This window comes from Saccostrea cucullata, unplaced genomic scaffold, assembly GCF_032062105.1.
Source record: "Saccostrea cucullata isolate Sc308-1 unplaced genomic scaffold, CSIRO_AGI_Scuc_v1 ctg3520, whole genome shotgun sequence".
In the NCBI taxonomy this organism is placed as follows: domain Eukaryota; kingdom Metazoa; phylum Mollusca; class Bivalvia; order Ostreida; family Ostreidae; genus Saccostrea; species Saccostrea cuccullata.
Window position 1 is genome coordinate 84,196 of NW_026934294.1, and position 18,305 is coordinate 102,500.

Here is an 18,305-nt window from a genome sequence, read left to right on the forward strand (position 1 = left end):
GGATATTTTGTGTAAAATGCTTTCAAACCACATATGCCAAAATCTTTAGAGAAAATACTTTAGTATGCTCAAAATCATGACGTTTGATTTGCATTTGGGAGGTCATATTGGAAAAAATATTTAAGATTTTTACTACATGGAATTTCAAAAATTCAGAAAGGATAATTTTAGCTTCTTTCACTATTCTAAATTTTAGGAAAGAAAACAGGGCAAGATTTTTTATTGAAACTGTAGTTATTCTTGGACTTAATAATAATAGGCATACTATTGCAGAATGTCCATCTGGTACATTTGGTGTCAACTGCGCAGGAAAATGTAATGCGGGTTACTACGGGAGACTCTGCAAGTTTATGTGTGATTGTCCTCCTGAGAGATGTAACGAAAAATACGGATGTCTGCAGGAAAGTGCCGGTATTGTAAAGATGTAGCCCGTAAAACAACATAGAAATAGTGCATTTTCTTCATTATTTTATATCTTGGTCACGGTAGCCTAGTGGTTGAGCGTTCGCTTCGTGATCTGGAGGCCCGGGTTCGATTCTTGATCGCGGCGCAGCTTCATAACTGAGACGTAAACATAGGTAGTGATATTTCCTTCGCCAAGCGCTCGGCACTAGAAGTGAAAGTCATGGGTCTTTCGGATATGAACTTAAAAACGTAGGTCCCGTGTCACTGTAGGCTTTGACACGATAAAGAACCCTCACTGCTCAATGGCCCTGAGTGCCGAGTACAGGGTAAATTTGAAGCCCTTCACCGGCATACAGTGACGTCTCCATATGAGTGAAAAATTCTCGAGGGGGACGTTTAACAATATACAATCAATCAATCAATCATTATTTTATATATATCGAAAGGAAAAAGAAACGCAGTGTAAACTTTGGAAGTGAATTAAATTTATTTTTCTTTTAATTTTATTTCCGTATTCCTACATGTATCTAACTCTTAAAATCATCTTTCAAAAAGATATAACCAAAATCCCATTTGATTTTGTCAAATAATCCATGACTTATTGAAGCCCATATGATGATACACCCCAAAAGTGAAAATCGAAAACTCTCATTATCTTCAATGTCTTTTCCGCGCATCTGCCAGAGTCTTATTTCTCCTTTGCATGGAAGTCATGTATGTGTTTATCTTTCAAACCCTGGGTATATTGGGCATTGGTAACCACGACAAAAAATTAGTCAAACGACGAGCGCAGGCGCCAGTGAGAGAAACACAACAGTAAGTTGACCGGCTCAAAAAACCAAATCGTGGAATATTTTTATTTCATTTAGCGTGTGAATGTAATGATTACAATAGTCTACTGCATGAATGGTGGTTTTTGTAGTAGTAAGGTGGTGATATAAGAAATAGCTGGACTAATAAACCGCTCGTAACATGACTCTGTTTCGCGTTAACGTCATCGTCACTGTTGACTGAAACCATTCCAGGCTCCTTCTGACAACGGGTTACAAGTTTTATGGGGGAAATTTTACAACACACTGCTTAGTTACCCGTTATTGCCATTTTCATTGATTGGAAAATTCAAAAACCAGACCCCATGGAACATCCTTTGTAAACTGTAACTAGAATACAAGAAATTCGACTCCTCTCTAAATATTTAAAAACGGTGTTTATACCTCAGGTGCATCAAATGGTGCACAGGAATTGTTGACAAACTCGTCGTCATCAATTTGCTCGTGATGTGGGCTTTTTAGCGTTTTCCTACGTGACGTCATACATTTTTTAGTTGAGTAATTCTGAACACTGATTTTGGTGCATAGTAACTAAATTTCTCATCTGACCAAATTTCGTAATTTTCGGTCATGCGGTCAAAAGAAATTCAAATATTATGCTACTCTACGTTTCTTTTTACTTTCAGTATTTTCAAAATGGCATCAGCGTAAGATTTAGCATTTAAAGATAAAAATACTAAGACAAAATGCAGAAGTATTTTTGTTTACTTTTTTCTTAGCGAGACAAATAGACAACTGTATCATTATCTGCATGTTTTTGTCTCATCTCCTACAGTATATTGGACTTTGTTTGTAGTGGAAGACAAGAAAAACACCAGTGTGTGGGTTAACGTGACGTATGCTCTGATTGGATCTGTGACCACAATGAGTCTGATTGGTGTGATGGTTTACCTTAAATCCTGGTAAGAAAAGATAAATACAGTCAACAACAAGATAAATCTTTCCCTCTTCAAAACAACCATCTTAAGAGAAAACATAATGAAATATGGTGAAAATTTCTAGTAACAGTATGATATTTCTCCTCAAAAAATGACTGATTTGTTGTGAGAAATTTTTCCATTATATGAACAAAATGTCCGGTAAAATTTAAAGATTCAAGAATTTATGCTTTTAATTTATAAAATAACCAGATATATCGACTTAGATTAAATAAAAGAAAAAGAAGGTCATTTTTTCCATTTCTGATATATGGGTGGGAGCAATTGAGGAGCGAGTGGGGAAAATGGTCCCCATATTTTCAAACAGATCATTTTACCGTTGAACATGTTCCGTGAAAGGCTGTCGTAATATAATATATGATATAAAGTCTAGTGTAATATAAAATAAACTTTGTTTTAGAGGGAGATGAAATCCCCCTAAAAAACCGTTAACTATGGAGATATATCTCGTCACCGAAGAAATGATAATGATTTTTCCTATTTGGTAGATCTGATGCAATACAGAATAATCTAATTTCAAAATTGGAATATTCTGTAATAAAAAAAAAAATAGTTATATCTTTTTTCTTTCTTGTAGGTTTTCAAAAACAAATACATCATTCACAGTTACAAATCAACTCTATTCAGATCAGACAGGTATAACGAAAAGCAAGTCACAAAAATAGCATTTTTGTAAAAATCAATATGCAATAATATATTTGAGAATAATTTGATGATAAGAAAAAAAAATTCTTATTTCAAGGGGTCCAACTGGGGTTTCCAATACGCAACACTTCGTGCATCATAGTAAAATAATGCGTGTTCATTCTTTTAAATAATATAAAAAGTTCGTTAAAGTAACATTTTGAAGTGCTCCCATTGGAAACAAGATGGTAGAATTTTTATGTACAATATAATTCGCAGCACTGTTAAGGCCTACTATGAGAAATCAACGGAAAATAGACGTGCAAAAAGGGGAACCTTTTTAAAACTGAATTTATTTTATTTAAGCTGTTTTATTATCACAGAACTTAAATACTTATGGAAATAGCATGGTTTAACCCACTCTGTACTAAATGAAGTTTGTTCTCAACGATGGACAGTCTGGTGATGAATAGTTCGTGTACTGAATGTAAGTCATGAACAAATTTCATTACAATACTTCTGTTAAAATGTTTCCTATATAAAGTAAAGAAGGTAAAATAACTTTTTTTCATAGTCTTAAAATTTCCACACACAGAAAGCTATACCCCGGGTTATAGTTTTTGTTATCCTCCCCTCGTAAAACTCTCATGCAAGTTTTGACGCCAATTTAAGTTTCCAGCGTTAAATCCATAGTCTGATGTTGTCATATTGACTTCAGCAGCATTTTGACGTCATCAGGATTTCAGGTTATTCTTGCAGTATTGTCTAACTCCAAAGAAAATTCAAACCTAAAAAATTAAAATATACATCAGTATAATAAAACGCTTTTCCACTGGTTGTGAGTGGGATAGCTCTTTCATCAAACAAACAAGTCCTTGGGGACTAGTTCCCTGTCGCGGGTTTGATAAAAGAGATATTCCACTCACAACCATTGGATAAGTGCATAATATCGCAAGGGTATACCTTAGTTGAAATTAAAACCTAAAGCTATTAATTGTTTCTGCATACTTTGGAGTTTCTGAAAAGTGCTGCTGCTTTGAACAGGTAAATAAGTCAATGTCGAAATATGTTTGACTATTACCAATTTTTTGTAAACTTAGAAAATCACGCCCTCGATTTAAAGAAAGCAGCAGCACTTTCAAGTTAAGAAAAATATCCTCTATCTATATTCAAAAAATGGTTAAGATCTATTATGTGTATGTCATTGCGAAAGTGCGATTTTATGAGGCATCTCATTGTAAAATATACGTAACTTGTACATAAAAACACGACATAATTAATAAAATATATTTTCTTGATAGTTTATGAATAATTGTAATAAGCAAAGTATATACATTGGTATTTATCGACTATTTAAAACCTGTAAATGATATTCCGTTTAATAATAAAACGCATTTTTCATTGTTAAAAAATTCCTCAATCTGCCTCTCACAGCACATGAAATACGTCACTTTTACCAAAATTACGTCATGTTTACAAGTTCATAGCAATCAGTGCTTTGTTTATAACCAGCTTCATGGGATTTAACTAGCAAGGTTTTTTTAGTGCAATGATAAGTTTTATTGTTGTTCATTATGCTAATACAGTTAAAAGATACAAACTATTTCATTTTCAGGTGTTATGGGAAATACATAAAAGTCATATTTTTGTGTGACGTCAAAAAGTCTATTTTAATTTTCGCATAATTTGCTCTGAAGTGCGAAATATCGGCATTTTCCAATATAGCTACATAGTAAATGTACCTGTATTTTGAGACGGCCCCTAAATAAAAGATATTGAGATAACAAACAGTATTAAACATCAAAGTCCATAAAACAATCAAAATAAGAGCAGAGCAAACACGGACCTCTGAAACAACAGAAATTGGATCAAATACCAAGGAGGAGTGAGTGTCCCCCGCTGACCGGTCACACCCACCCTCTGCTCCATGTCATGATCGAGAAATAATGGCAAAATCTGTCGTCAAATCAGTGTATAAATAATGGACTCACAACTAGTATAAAAAACGTCAGTCGGCATTTGACTCAATGATAAATTGTATTTGCTGACAAGGTTATTGTATCGACCAAAGAACCTACGGAACGATGACTTTAAAAGGGACTGCTGATATTCTTTTTTCATCAACTTGTCTGTCAATAATTTACCCCGTTTTAGAAACTGTTCATACGTAGAGCATGCTCTTGCATATCGAAGCAACTGAGATATATAAACACCGTATGCAGGTGATGAAGGTATATTGCTGCATAAGTGGAAGTTGACGATAGAAAAGTTAAAGCCATTACGTTTATCATCATAGAGCTTGGTTGTTAGATTACCATTAACGTCCTTTTCAAGTAAAATATCCAAGTATGAAACAGATATGTCAGACTCTGTGTTATCGTTTATCTAAAGCTCCCCAGAATATATCGTATCGACAAAGGAATGAAAATTACCATTGTTAATTGACAATACGTCATCGATATATCTAAATTTTAAGATAACATACCTAGACAGTAGATTTTCCCTAAACTTGGCAAGTAAACTGAAGTCGATATAAATTACATGTTACATTAAATTAAAAAGGTCCTCTTTTGTAGTTTTCATGAAATGAAACCCCAGTCAACTCCCTTATATCCTGTTATTTTGCATCATTATTTTTTAACAAATGAAATTGTCTTTGCATGTCAAGCAATGGTTAAGCTAAATTACTTATAAATACATGCATGTATAAAAATACCCAAATGTTCTCTTAAACAGAAAATCAGGAAGAAAATAGGTATGAGAGTCGTAGAAACTCGTCGTCCAATGAGACTGAAAATGTTTTACAAAATCACCCAGACCTAAACGATTATACCGATTTGAGATTATCCCGGATGCAGCCTCAATATGACGACTCAAAAGACAGCGAAGGTGCCTCAGAACCTGCAACACCGTCTGTTCATTCTCTTCTATCTTCAAGAACTAAAAATGATCACAATAAAGAAGTGATCGACAAATCTAATGGCGGAGATCTCGATGAGGCATACGAACGGTATTTTGAACACGAAGGATACAACGTTTTGTCTCTACGTAAACCATCTATTCAGAAATCAATGACACTGAGATCTTTTGACTCTGCATTCAAACTCGGGGACAATGCAGAAGGTATGCATGATGAATACGACTCGATAGAAATGAAGGACAAACAGAAAGTAGAGTGCGCGTCTGAATTAGGGATAAAGAAAATTAAATTCCCCGAAAAAGTACTTTGTCAAAAAAGTTCTATAGATGAAACAATAAAACATTATATAGAAAGTGCTCAACTAAATCGAAAACTTGGCCTGAAAGAAGGCAATGAGACAAGCGCTTTAAATTCGATATCAAAAAGTAAAAGTTTTACCGTGCGAGAGTCTGATCGGCCCAAGCGTTTTTCTTCACGTCCTTATAGTTCGGCAAATAGTAGTTGGCGTAAACGACACGCAGCTGGATTGTCGAAACTGAGCAGAATATCAGATTACGAAGAAGTGTTTTCATTAGAAGAAGACGAAGAATGTGATGGAGATAAATGCTCAGATAGTAATATTCAAAGTAACAATGAGAGTTTTGATGACCAATCGATTGCGACTGTATCTATAGTAAATGAAAATAAAAAACCGCCAATTTCTTCTGAAGGCAAAGAAAATGAGTTTGCTAAGCCATATGAAGAAATCGATTTATTGGAAAATGAGTCTCATACTAATACAAACATTTTGAACCAGATTCATCAAATGAATACAGTCAGGTTCAGAAACGACCACAGCTTCAATTTAATGACTCTAGCACGCTGTCTGTAGAGCTGCTGAACGAGGAAGGAAAACTAAGCGCTAAGATGTAGCAAAAGGTCAATTCAAAGATGTCTATATTCTTAAAATAACATACTTTGTAAAAGAGTAAAATATTAAGAGTGATGTATTGTGTAAATACTTGTTAACTGAAACTTTTGAAAACAATAACAAATCATATTGCCTCAGTTGTACATTTATTGTCACAGCTGTTTTATGTTTTTTAAAAAAAAGCTTTTTGATTATTTTCATAAAGCTATTGATTGGGACTGCTAATCCTATCATTTCAACAAATATTTTTAAAAAGATAATTTTTATATGGTCCAAGTATGTAGATCGTCATGCCAGTTTGTACATTGTGCTGTTTAATAAATTTGGAAAATAAACACAATATAGTTCAATAATACTGAAGGGTTTCCATGTATACAAAGAGGTAAATGACTAATGTTACAGATTGTACTAGGTGCTAGTTAAGTGTTTTTCAGGAAAAATCAACCTGCGTACATATACTCTTTCCAGGATATTAAATACTGAGTAAAGGAATCTATTTAATTGAAAAATTAGAAATTATTTCAAATATATAGTGAATATTCCGGATATGGTAGAATAAATCACAAAAAGGACCACTATTTCATGAAATATCTAACATTCAGAAGAAGTGTAATGCGAAAGAAACTTAAAGTAATCATTGATTAGTTCGTAAACTATTTAGGTCCTGAATGGTAATTCAAAACCTTCACGTTTTATCCTTTATAACTTACTCTTTATTACTTTATGATAAATCAAAGATGGTTCAAAATGAAAAAAAAATTGTAAACTTAAAGAAAACTCGAACGTAATTTGCATGGCTATAACTCTTTAAGGTAGGATTCTTCTCTGGTTTCTGACTAGATGAAACATTCAAAGCATATTTGCTTATATGTCTTACATATTGAGGTGTAAGGAATTTAAAAGACCATATTTTTCTTTCCTCATCACAATTGTACAACTTTAAATAGAAATGGTAAACTGTGTTTGAAAACTAGCAGGGACTATATTTTTGGCGGAATGGTGGCGTATGAAAATATCTTCTTTTCTGCCTCTCAAAATTAAAATAGAACAATGAATTTAGTTATTATTTTTACACAATCGGAGACTTGGAAAAATTTTCAAATGTAAGTTAGATTATTATTTTTTTTTTTCAGTATTTTTTTTTTTTAATTCATAGAATTTATTTTTTGCTTTCACATTTACAGACTATGTACAATAGATTTGTTTACATTCAATACATACATATACTATATAATTTTTCTTCCAAATAATTTATATTATATACCTTATACAAATTCTCTTTGGTAAATGCTAAATACAAATTCATTTCATAAAGCTGCATAAGATATATGACATTCATGTATATTATGAATCTTCATTGTGAAAGCTTTATATACAAAAAAGTAAACAAAGGGGAGGGGTGAGGAAAGAAAACAAAGTGAGGTGGGGGAACAGTTTTCACTATTTTACCATATTGGTACATTTGAGTATAAATTTGAAGAACATTATAGCATATCACAAATAATTTTCCAGGTCTTTTCATATTCTGAAAATTTACAATTTCTTAAAAGAATAGCCTTTTCAACCAGTATTCTATCTACAATTATTTTTTCTAGCATTACTATACTTAATTTAGGCATATTTTTAAACCTACTGGCAAAAATGAATTGTTTAATAGTAAGTATTATTATATTGTGTAATCTATACATGTTTTTATTGTTGTATTTTCCAAACAGTATATCTTTTCTATCAAAATTAATAGTAAAATGGAAGTTTTTCATAAACCACTCCTCTATATGACACCATATTCTTTTTACACAGAAACATTCAAAAAATAAATGTTCAATTGTTTCAACTTCTTGTTTACAAAATGAGCAAACAGGTGAATCAATTAGTTTAAGTTTATAAAGGTATTTATTTGTTGCAATAATCCTGTGCAGGATTTGAAATTGCATCCACTGAAATTTTGCCTCTTTTGTAACTTTAAATGGTAGTTCAAATATTTTGTTCCATTCTAACTCACCAAAAGATATTCCATTATTTTCCCATTTTTCTAATGCTTTATTTTTTTGCTTTTTCTTCTTGATGAGTATATTGTACATATCTTTACAACCACTTGTGCTTTTATAAAAAATGTAAATTGAATTTGGGATAAAAGGTCCACTTTCTTCTCTTTTTTCAATATCAATACTTTTCAATATCTTTGTAACGGCTATTTTTAAACCGGTATATTCTACAAAATTAGTTTGTACATTCAGATTATTGAGGTACTCGAGGCTTATAAGTTTTCCTTCAACGTCAAACAAATCTCTTATGAAAACAAAGCCTGCATCAAAATAACTTTTCAAAAATACAGAGGAATTATTTATTTTAATTCTTGGATTAAACCATGTATGTTCATGAAGAATTTGAGTATTACTTGTTTTTTGACTACCACTGCAGTCAATGATTTTTACACAATTAAGTAAAACCTCTTTCCAAAATTTGTTGCTTATTTTATTACACATCTTAACTATAAAATCTAAACCTCTTACCCAAAGAGATTCAATTTTCATTCCTAATTCTGATTCAAAAAGTTTTAACCATTTCGTGTCTGAGTAGATTAGTCTTCGAATCCATGTTGATTTTAATGCACATAAGAAATCCATATAATCAATCATTTTCAACCCCCCATTTTTATAGTCTTGGATTATAACACTCTTCTTAACCTTATGTACTTTACTTCCCCATAAAAAGTAATAAAGGTCTTTCTCAAATTCATCGAGTAATTCCTTATTGGGGTTTGGAACAGTCAATATCAAATGGTTCATCTTTGGTATAATCAGGGATTTAATCACTGTTAATCTACCAATGGGAGTCAGTTTTCTTAATTGCCATTGTTTTATCAATCGCTTTATTTCATTTAATTTTGGGGGGTAATTCAGTTCAATCATTTCATCTAAATTAATAGAAAACTTTACACCAAGAAGATCAAAAGTAGAATTATTCCAGTCTAACTTCCATGTCGAGTGATGAAAGACTTCTTTAGAGAATTTTTTACTACCGATCCACACCATTTTTGTTTTTGTAAAATTAATTTTCAGTCCAGATACAATTGCAAAATAATCAAGCTCTCTTAATATACTATCCATAGACTGTGGTGATCCATCAGATATAATTGAAGTATCATCGGCATATTGTGAAAGTTTATATTCCTCCCCATCAATTACAATTCCTTTTATGTTTTTATTATTTCGAATGAGAATCCCAAGAACTTCAGCACATAGTAGAAAGAGATATGGTGAAATTGGGTCCCCTTGTCTACATCCCCTTTGTGGGAACAAGTAATCAGAGGAAATTCCATTCTGTATGACACATGATTTGATTCCATTATAAAATGTTTGTATCCAATTTTTAATGGATTCCCCAAAATTAAAAAAATCTAATGTTTGGTATATAAACTTCCATGATATAGTATCAAAAGCTTTTTCAAAGTCAACTAACATTAATAAGCCTGGAATCTGTTTTTGTTCTGTGTAATTCATTAAATCATAAACTAGTCTAATATTTTCACCAATGAATCTTCCCTTCAAAAAGCCAGTTTGGTCCTTATTTATTAATTTATTCAACACAGTTTTTAATCGTTCAGCAATACAGCCTGAGGCTATTTTATAAATCACATTCAATAAACTGATTGGGCGCCAGTTCTTTAAGAATTGTTTTTGTTTTCCTGGTTTTGGTAGGCAAGTTATTAAACCTAATTTATTTGGTTCAGTAAAGTGTGATAATTCATACGAGTTGTTTATTGCTCTTGTAATGAAAGCACCTAAATCCTGCCAAAAAAATTTGAAAAATTCACAGGTGAACCCGTCTGGTCCAGGGCTTTTCTCATTTTTCATAATTTTCAAATAATTCAAAACTTCAGAATTAGTCAAAGGGCCTTCGAGACTTTCTGATTCTTTTTTGTTTAATTTCGGCACATCATACATCTTTAATTTTTCATGGATATTTCCTGATTCTACATTCTCTTTACTTTTATATAGATTTTCATAGAACAGCTTAACTTCATTCAAAATATCAAATTGGTCAGTAATTATAGTTCCATCTTCCTTTTCAATTTTAGGTATAACTTTACTCTGATAGTTTCTAGACTCAAGGCTGGTAAAATATTTTGAAGGTTTTTCTCCCTCTTCTATCCATTTCACTTTTGCTCTAATACATTGGCCTTTAAATTTTATTTTTCTAATATTCTCTAATTCTTCATGTTTTTTTTCTAATTCTTCAGCATGTTCTTGCGACAAATTCTGTTCCAGTATAAAGATTTCTTTTTCTAGTTGCAATTCTTTTTCAGTTATTTTCTTTTTCTTAAAAGTTGAATAAGAAATTGATTTTCCTCTTATTTCCATCAATAATGTATCTAGAAATAATTGATCACTTAGCATAAATTGAATTTTATCATTTTCAATAGAGTCAATGTTATTAAAATTGTAGATAGGACAGGCGTATTGTAATTTAATATTTTTAATTTTTTCTTTTATCAAATTTACATATTCTTTATCTGCTAATAAAGAGTTATTTAATTTCCAAAACCCTCTTCCTTTCAAAAATTCATTTGTTTTAACACCCATTGCAACTGGACAGTGATCTGAACGATAACTATTTTCAAATTTTACATAAGGGGCCAAATTTAGTAACGATTCTGATATTAGGAAATAATCAAGTCTTGCCTGTTTTATTGGATTTTTCTTTCTCCAAGTGAATCTTTTTAAATTTGGATTGTTTTCACGAAAAATATCTTTTAAATTTAGTATCTCTATCATCTTTAATACTTCCATTCTTGATTTAGGGTTATTTAAGTTTTTATAGTTCATTGAATCCAAATCCTTATCTAGAATTAAATTAAAATCACCACCTATAATCATATATTTATATATATTTATATATCATATAAGTTAGATTATTAATGAGGGACTAAACTTTCAAAATATATCAAATAGATATGATTTTTCAAATAAACTAGAACTTTATTAGCTTTTAAACGCTTCCTATCAAAGTGCAGATTTGAGCCAAAAATCCATAAAAAGTATTTTTTCTCTCTTAATAAAAGATCAAAACTTTTTGTTTTTGTATCATTTTGTACATTCATAAGACTTCTTTATTATATGTGAAAATATGAAAAAGTTAAATATAGGAAGCATATGAAAATAACTAATATATCCTAAAAAATTAAGAAAAACAGAGAAAATTCGGATTAAAAAATATCCAGTTAATTTAAATTATTTATGTAAATTTAGTAATATCATGCTATAGATCCGATATAGTAATATGTTTTTATGCAAAAAGAACAATCATTAAACTTTTGAAATAGAAGTAGGTATCACATGATTGGCAACAGTTATTTTTTATTCTTAATGTCAAGGAGAAAGATAATGACCTTGACCTGACCTTGCCTCTAATATAAAACGGTCAAATTTAATTTCACTGATACTATCACTTACTGATATTGTCTTCTTGATTCTGTGAAAATTTCATTAATTTTTAAATATTAGAAATATGAGAAGAATCCTACCTTAAAGTGAGAAAGTCGAAGATTACAATCAGTGATCAATCAATTTACATTTACGAAAAAAGATAAAACCATCGGAGCTCCCTCCTCTAACGCGTAAAATAAACAAATGTTCGTACATCCTTATGTACCAATAAACATGTCCTTTACATCTCTCAAATATGACCGTTAAAACTGAAAGCAAAAAATGCAGAAGATTTGGAGCTTGAAATTAATATCGATCAGTCACATCTGCCGTGTGCTCCTTGTTTTGATTGGAGTAATGAAACATCATCAGGCACTCCAGCGAATTGATAATTTCCTATCAATTCGTATGAAAATAAAATCAAAATTGGATTTCATCTTATTTCATTCACAAGAACTTTATTTTTGAGTAATTATGGTAAACAATAAGCAGGCCACTGAAACATATCTGCTATTCAGTTCACTGAATGGTAACTGAAAGATCACGGAGAAGTACGGAATAGGATCTTTTCTTTGACTTTTCAGTGACCATTCAGTTTCCATTTCGTCGTCGACTGAATGGTGTAATTTTATCCTGTGAATAACATTTACGCGTTTTTCATATTCCTAAAGTTTGTAAAGAGCAGTAACTACAGTTTAAGAAAATTTTAATAGTAAGTTAATGTCTTTTGTGAAAAATAATGTGCGACAATTAAGGGATCTATAGGGGTAGAATGTATTCATTCATTTAAACGAGACTGTTGATATCCCTGTTTGAACAACTTGTTTTCCTAAAACTCATCTCATTTTCTTACATTGTCATATAAAGTCCAAATTGTGTTTCGAAATATCTGGTAGACAAAATTCTCAAACGCAGGTGATAAGGGTATATTCAAAGGATCAAAGTCTACACTTCAACAATAATACGAAGCGTGGAATAATTTATGCATAACACGTTTCGTCCTATTTCCCTATATTTCGATTTCATTGTAAAATATATGATTGATTGATTGTATTTTGTTTAACGAGGCCGAGTCTAATTTTAGTGCGAATGACTTTGCGTAACTTTTTTCATGCAGTCATATGTGAGACAGTACACATTTCCCAAATATTTCCCAAATATTGAGATATTAATATAATATTAACATTATCTGTAACGCCTACTGGTGGGGAATGATATTTTACGACAATAATTAGGAAAAACTTTGAAATGGCTCTAACGACGTCACTGGTTTTCGATTTTGAATGCAATGCAGTTCAAGGATATTAACTAAAAACTGATGCCATAACATCAAAAAACATACAAGCAATCTAAATATTATACTTTTTTAACAAAAAAAGGGTGTGCTAATAATCCATCTGCACCGATATGTATTTATACCGCAAAATGGCAATATTAGAGGTATTTGGTATCGAAAAAATAAACATTGCACTTAAGACCTAGACCAACCAAGATGGTAAACTTTTTTTTAATCTTAAAATTTGGTGACTTTTTACAATAACTTTGACATATTTTACCAAGAAATAAAAAAAAAATATGGAGAAAACGTGATATTTGGACGCTTTTCCAAAAAAATCCCATAAGGTTAATGATAAAATTTGACAACTTTTGAAATGGCCCCACAAGAAATCAGGATGGTAAACATTCGATTTTTAAATCTTAAAACAATAAATGTAACAGTAAAAATTAATTAAGGAAATATTTTCAAATTCCCTAGGGTAGAAATAATTAGACTTGGCCTCGTTAACCTCCCACTTGAGAATTTTTCACTCAAATGTAGACCTAATGTATACTCGGCACTCAAGGCCATTAAGCAGTAAGGGTTCTTTATCGTGTCAACGCCTACCATGACACGGAACCTACGTTTTAAAGTTTATATCCGAAAGAAATGTGACTCACTTCTAGTGCCGAGTGCTTGGCGAAGGAACAGTCACTACCTATGTTTACGTCTTTTGTTTGACGCGACGCTGCAAACAAGAATAGAACCGGGGCCTTGGAAATTTGCATTCCGGTAGAATGATCAAGAAATCAATTCAACTAACTTTCAAAGAGTTTTCATGCAGACAACAAATAAAAATGTAAATATTCCTCCATAAATAAGAGAAGTTTTCAATAGAAAATGCAAAGTCATGAAGGATAAAGAGATAACAAACAGCATTCAATATCAAAGTCTATAAAACAATACAATATAGGAGCAGAGCAAACACGGACCTCCAAAACATCAGAGGTGGGATTAAGTGTCATAGAGGAGTGAGTATCCACTGCCGACCGGTCACACCCACCGTGTGCTCCTTGTCTTATCGAGAAATAACAGGAAAATCCATCGTTGATTCTGTGTATAAATAACAGACTAACAATTAGTATGAAAAACGTCAATCAGCAGATGACTCAATGATAAATTGTATTTGCTGACAAGGTCATTGTATCAACTATAGAACTAACGAAACGATGACTTTAAACTAGACTGCTAATTTTCTTGTTTCATCAATTTGTTTATCGTCATGTTTTTAAATTAAGTGTTGTTGTTAGGTAACCGTTAACATCTGTTTGTAGTCAACCCTTCAAACCTGAATCATGTAGTCAGTCTCTACGTTATCCTTTAACTCAAAGTTACTTCGGATATATACCATCACCATATAAATGAAAGGAACTATAATTATATGATCAAGCCTGCTTGATTTTTTAAATGCTGGAATGAAGGTCTCAGCAAGTATTTTTTTCCTCTTGAAAACGTTGCTGAATTAACGCTGTCTCATATGAATTCGAAAAAGACATATCTGCTAAAAACCGGGGACAATTTTACCTCTCCTCTGAGAATTACTACGAATATTTTGAAGACCTGATCTCCAGAATGTACATAGGTATTGTCAATTGGAAATTCAAGCATTTTTTGACACTCATGTTTATAATCAGCATGTTTTTTTCAACAAAAGATTTTTGCAAATAACAAGATGAGATAATTTCAAAGATGAAGTTTTATTAAAAAGCAGACGTCTTTGATGTTAGAAAGACTGTATTTTAATATCCTTTAGGGAGAGTTTTTATGAAGATTTGTTCAAGAAAAGGTTAAATTTCAGAAAACTCAATTTATCGCTACTTAATGGAAATTTACTAGTAATCTCATACAAAACGTCCTTAAGACAGTGTCGAGGTTGATTTTGCACTTGACTGTAATATATCAAATAATCTTTTGTCTTGGGACTTGTTAACACTCGTCTAAATCAAAGAACTCGGAATGTTTCTCATTTTGGTCAGATACATATGTGCACGTGAAACCGTATCAACCGTATCAATTTTATTATCTGAAATAATATTTATTCTATTTTGTTTTAGAAATACACTCTTTGAACCATCTGCTAACAGCCAAACTGTAAGGTCGAGAAAAGAAAGGTCTGAGTAGATCAGAGTCTTGTTTTATTTTTTTTCATGACCTCTCTTTTTTTCATCTATCATCATCTACTAGTATCATCTATAAACTTCCCATTAGAGTTCCGTAAATGTCTCCTTTTTTGGTATTTTATGTGCAAATACCTCTTGATTAACTAAAGAAATAAACGAAGCTAGACATTTTCGAGATTTTTATCACTATAAAGGGGATTATGAAAATTTCCGAATATGGAGAAATAAAGTTGTACTCCTGATTGACAATGCAAAAGCATTGATTTACAAATCAGCCATTGAAGACAGTTCAAATCCAAGAGAGATGTGGGGATATTTAAATCAATTGGCGTCTAATACTAAAACTTTTACTCCTTCCCATATCATTCACAATGACTCAGAAACTAACATTTCACAAGAAATTGCTAATATTTTTAATCAACACTTTTCAGGAATTTCAAATAAACTTCTAAATAATTTACCAAACTGCAAATTCAATCCAAAATTGTTAAGACAATTCACAAAATCTAAACTTGGTGATAACTTTTTTAGCCTTTCACCAATCAGTGAAACAGAAGTATTTGATTCGTTGAACGGACTTGATGTCAATAAATCTGCAGGTATTGACTTCATAGGACCTCGTCTCCTAAAACTAGCAGCAAGTATCATTAACTACATGCTGTCATGAGACAGTAATACCCGCACTAAGGTGTTTGCCTCTAAATGCACACTTCTTCATATTGGACTTTATCAAGGAAAAAGTCAATATAATTCAATAATTTACATAATACATGTATTCATCAAATTGAGCATAATATGCTCAGGTAACAATGTAGCTGCAGATCTGCAGCGTTATGGTTTTATATATTTGTCTTTGACCATAACGCTACAGATCCCCATATGCAAAAAAGGTGCAATTTACGGCGCAATATTTTTTGCGCACTTTTGGGAGTATATCTCCACTTTCTAGCATTGGTCAATCAACTACCTTTCACTCCCTAATTTTAGACACATTCTGTAGCCAATATATATATTTTGTTCACCTCCCAGCCATTTATAGTTGTCTCTACAGGCAATAAACTCGCTTGATGTGAATTTTCTGCAATCTAACAAATAATTTTAATCAAGCGAGTTTATCACGTGTAGAGACGACTATGAAAGGATTGGAGATGGATAAAATATACAGATTAGTTAAATAATGTGCCTAGAATTAGGGAGTGAAAGGTAGTAAATTAACCGATGCTGGAAAGTGGAGAAATTCTCCCCAGAAGTGTGCAAAAAATATTGCGCCGTAAATTGCACCTTTTTTGCATTACAGGATCTGTAGCTTTATGGTCAAAGACTAATATATAAACCATAACGCTACAGATCTGCACTAGTGACCATGTGACCCATGGGCCTCCATCTTATAGGTATTTCATATTCTTAATTCATTACTCGTCGGAAATTAAACAACAGAATTAAATTAATGATGTAAATTAGGGTTAATAGTTTTATTCAATGAAAACATGATAACAAAGTAATTTTGGGGCAAAGACATCCGCAGATGTCCCCCTATAATAATCCTCACTAAGGGTGCCAGGGGCTCCCTAGATTGGATAGCAAAAATTATGTATATGATAAATGTAACAATTGAGTATATAATCATGTTGTATATTAACAAAATACTTAAACAAATACTTATACGGATAGATTTTGTACCTTTATGTTGCTAGGGGAACACAATGTTCCCCTAACAATGTAAATTAGGTTTGATAAAGAGGGGGGGGGGTATAAATTTTTGACACATAATTGGAACTTTTTAAATCTATTTTCTCATATAGATTAACAACAAATAATATTATTCAAATTAGTGTAAAGCGTTTTTGATGAATTTATCAAAATGTGCAAAGTTTATTTATATTTGATTAGGCAGAAACTTCTTGAAAGCTGCCATATACACAATCAATTTAGTCAACCCCCACCCCTCTCCCATCAACACACACACAAACACACCTTATTTGCCTGTTTTTGGAAATAGGCCTATAGATGGCAAAGTTAAAATAAAACATCTTTTGTAAATGATAATTTTCAATTTGTTCTTGCACTATACATGTATCTGAACACCTGCATCACATTGGGCTTGCGTTACGTACCCAACTTAAGTACTAGGCCTAGTTTTACCATTGGCATTATCATTTTAGATTTCACTGCACGTGCAGTCGGTTACTGTGCATCATTGCATATATGTGAGTAGGAATTATTTCATTTTGTGTTTTAACTGGATTATATTTCATGAAGATGACAGCGCCTAAATAATGACAATCGGTAAGTACAAGTTTTGGTATAGATTTGGGTAAAATAGTCTGAAATGCAAACGGTTAGGTTCAAGTTTAAAGGATCAAAGGTCATCCGATGCTACAATAGACGAATTTCACATTCTGAAGAGTTATCCCCCGTTATCAACGTTACATTCAGTACGCTACAAGATCCAGAATTTTTTTCTGGGATGGAGGGGGGGGGTGGGTTCCAGACCAGAATTTCCTGAGAAGCAAAGAAAAAAAAAGAAGTTATGGTTGGGTCTGCTTTCTAGGGTGGAGGGACACTTAGGGCATCCAAAGTCATTTTTATTTCCTCCAGTATATATTATAGTCCTGCAAATCCCGGGGGGGGGGGGGGGGGTGTTGAGGGGGTGTTCTCCCAATCCACTTCCCTGTCCCTGTAATGACAAATGATCATGTGACTCCTAAATAGTAGGAATCTTTTTCCATTTGACTATTCATGATTTTGTTTCTTGTGTTATTATGTTATGTAAATTTAATGGTATAAAGGTTATGAACCCTTAGAGGTCAT

The 18,305-nt window shown here is 32.1% G+C and overlaps 1 protein-coding gene across 1 annotated transcript; it reads left to right on the plus strand.

Moving 5' to 3' along the window:
• Positions 1-340: 340 nt before the first annotated feature.
• Positions 341-6,698, plus strand: LOC134240386 (uncharacterized). The gene is made up of 4 exons (XM_062722479.1): positions 341-411; positions 2,032-2,137; positions 2,751-2,809; positions 5,534-6,698. The coding sequence occupies exons 1-4, from the start codon at positions 351-353 to the stop codon at positions 6,586-6,588; spliced, it is 1,281 nt and encodes a 426-aa protein (XP_062578463.1). The 5' UTR covers positions 341-350; the 3' UTR covers positions 6,589-6,698.
• The last annotated feature ends 11,607 nt before the right edge of the window (positions 6,699-18,305 follow it).

Bases quoted from the DNA above. Each gene is read 5' to 3' on its own strand.
- LOC134240386 (XM_062722479.1), top strand. From the start codon at position 351: ATGTGTGATTGTCCTCCTGAGAGATGTAACGAAAAATACGGATGTCTG. The intron at 412-2,031 runs GTATTGTAAAGA...CTTTGTTTGTAG, and splicing joins ATGTCTGCAGGAAAGTGCCG to TGGAAGACAAGAAAAACACC. The intron at 2,138-2,750 runs GTAAGAAAAGAT...TCTTTCTTGTAG, and splicing joins ATGGTTTACCTTAAATCCTG to GTTTTCAAAAACAAATACAT.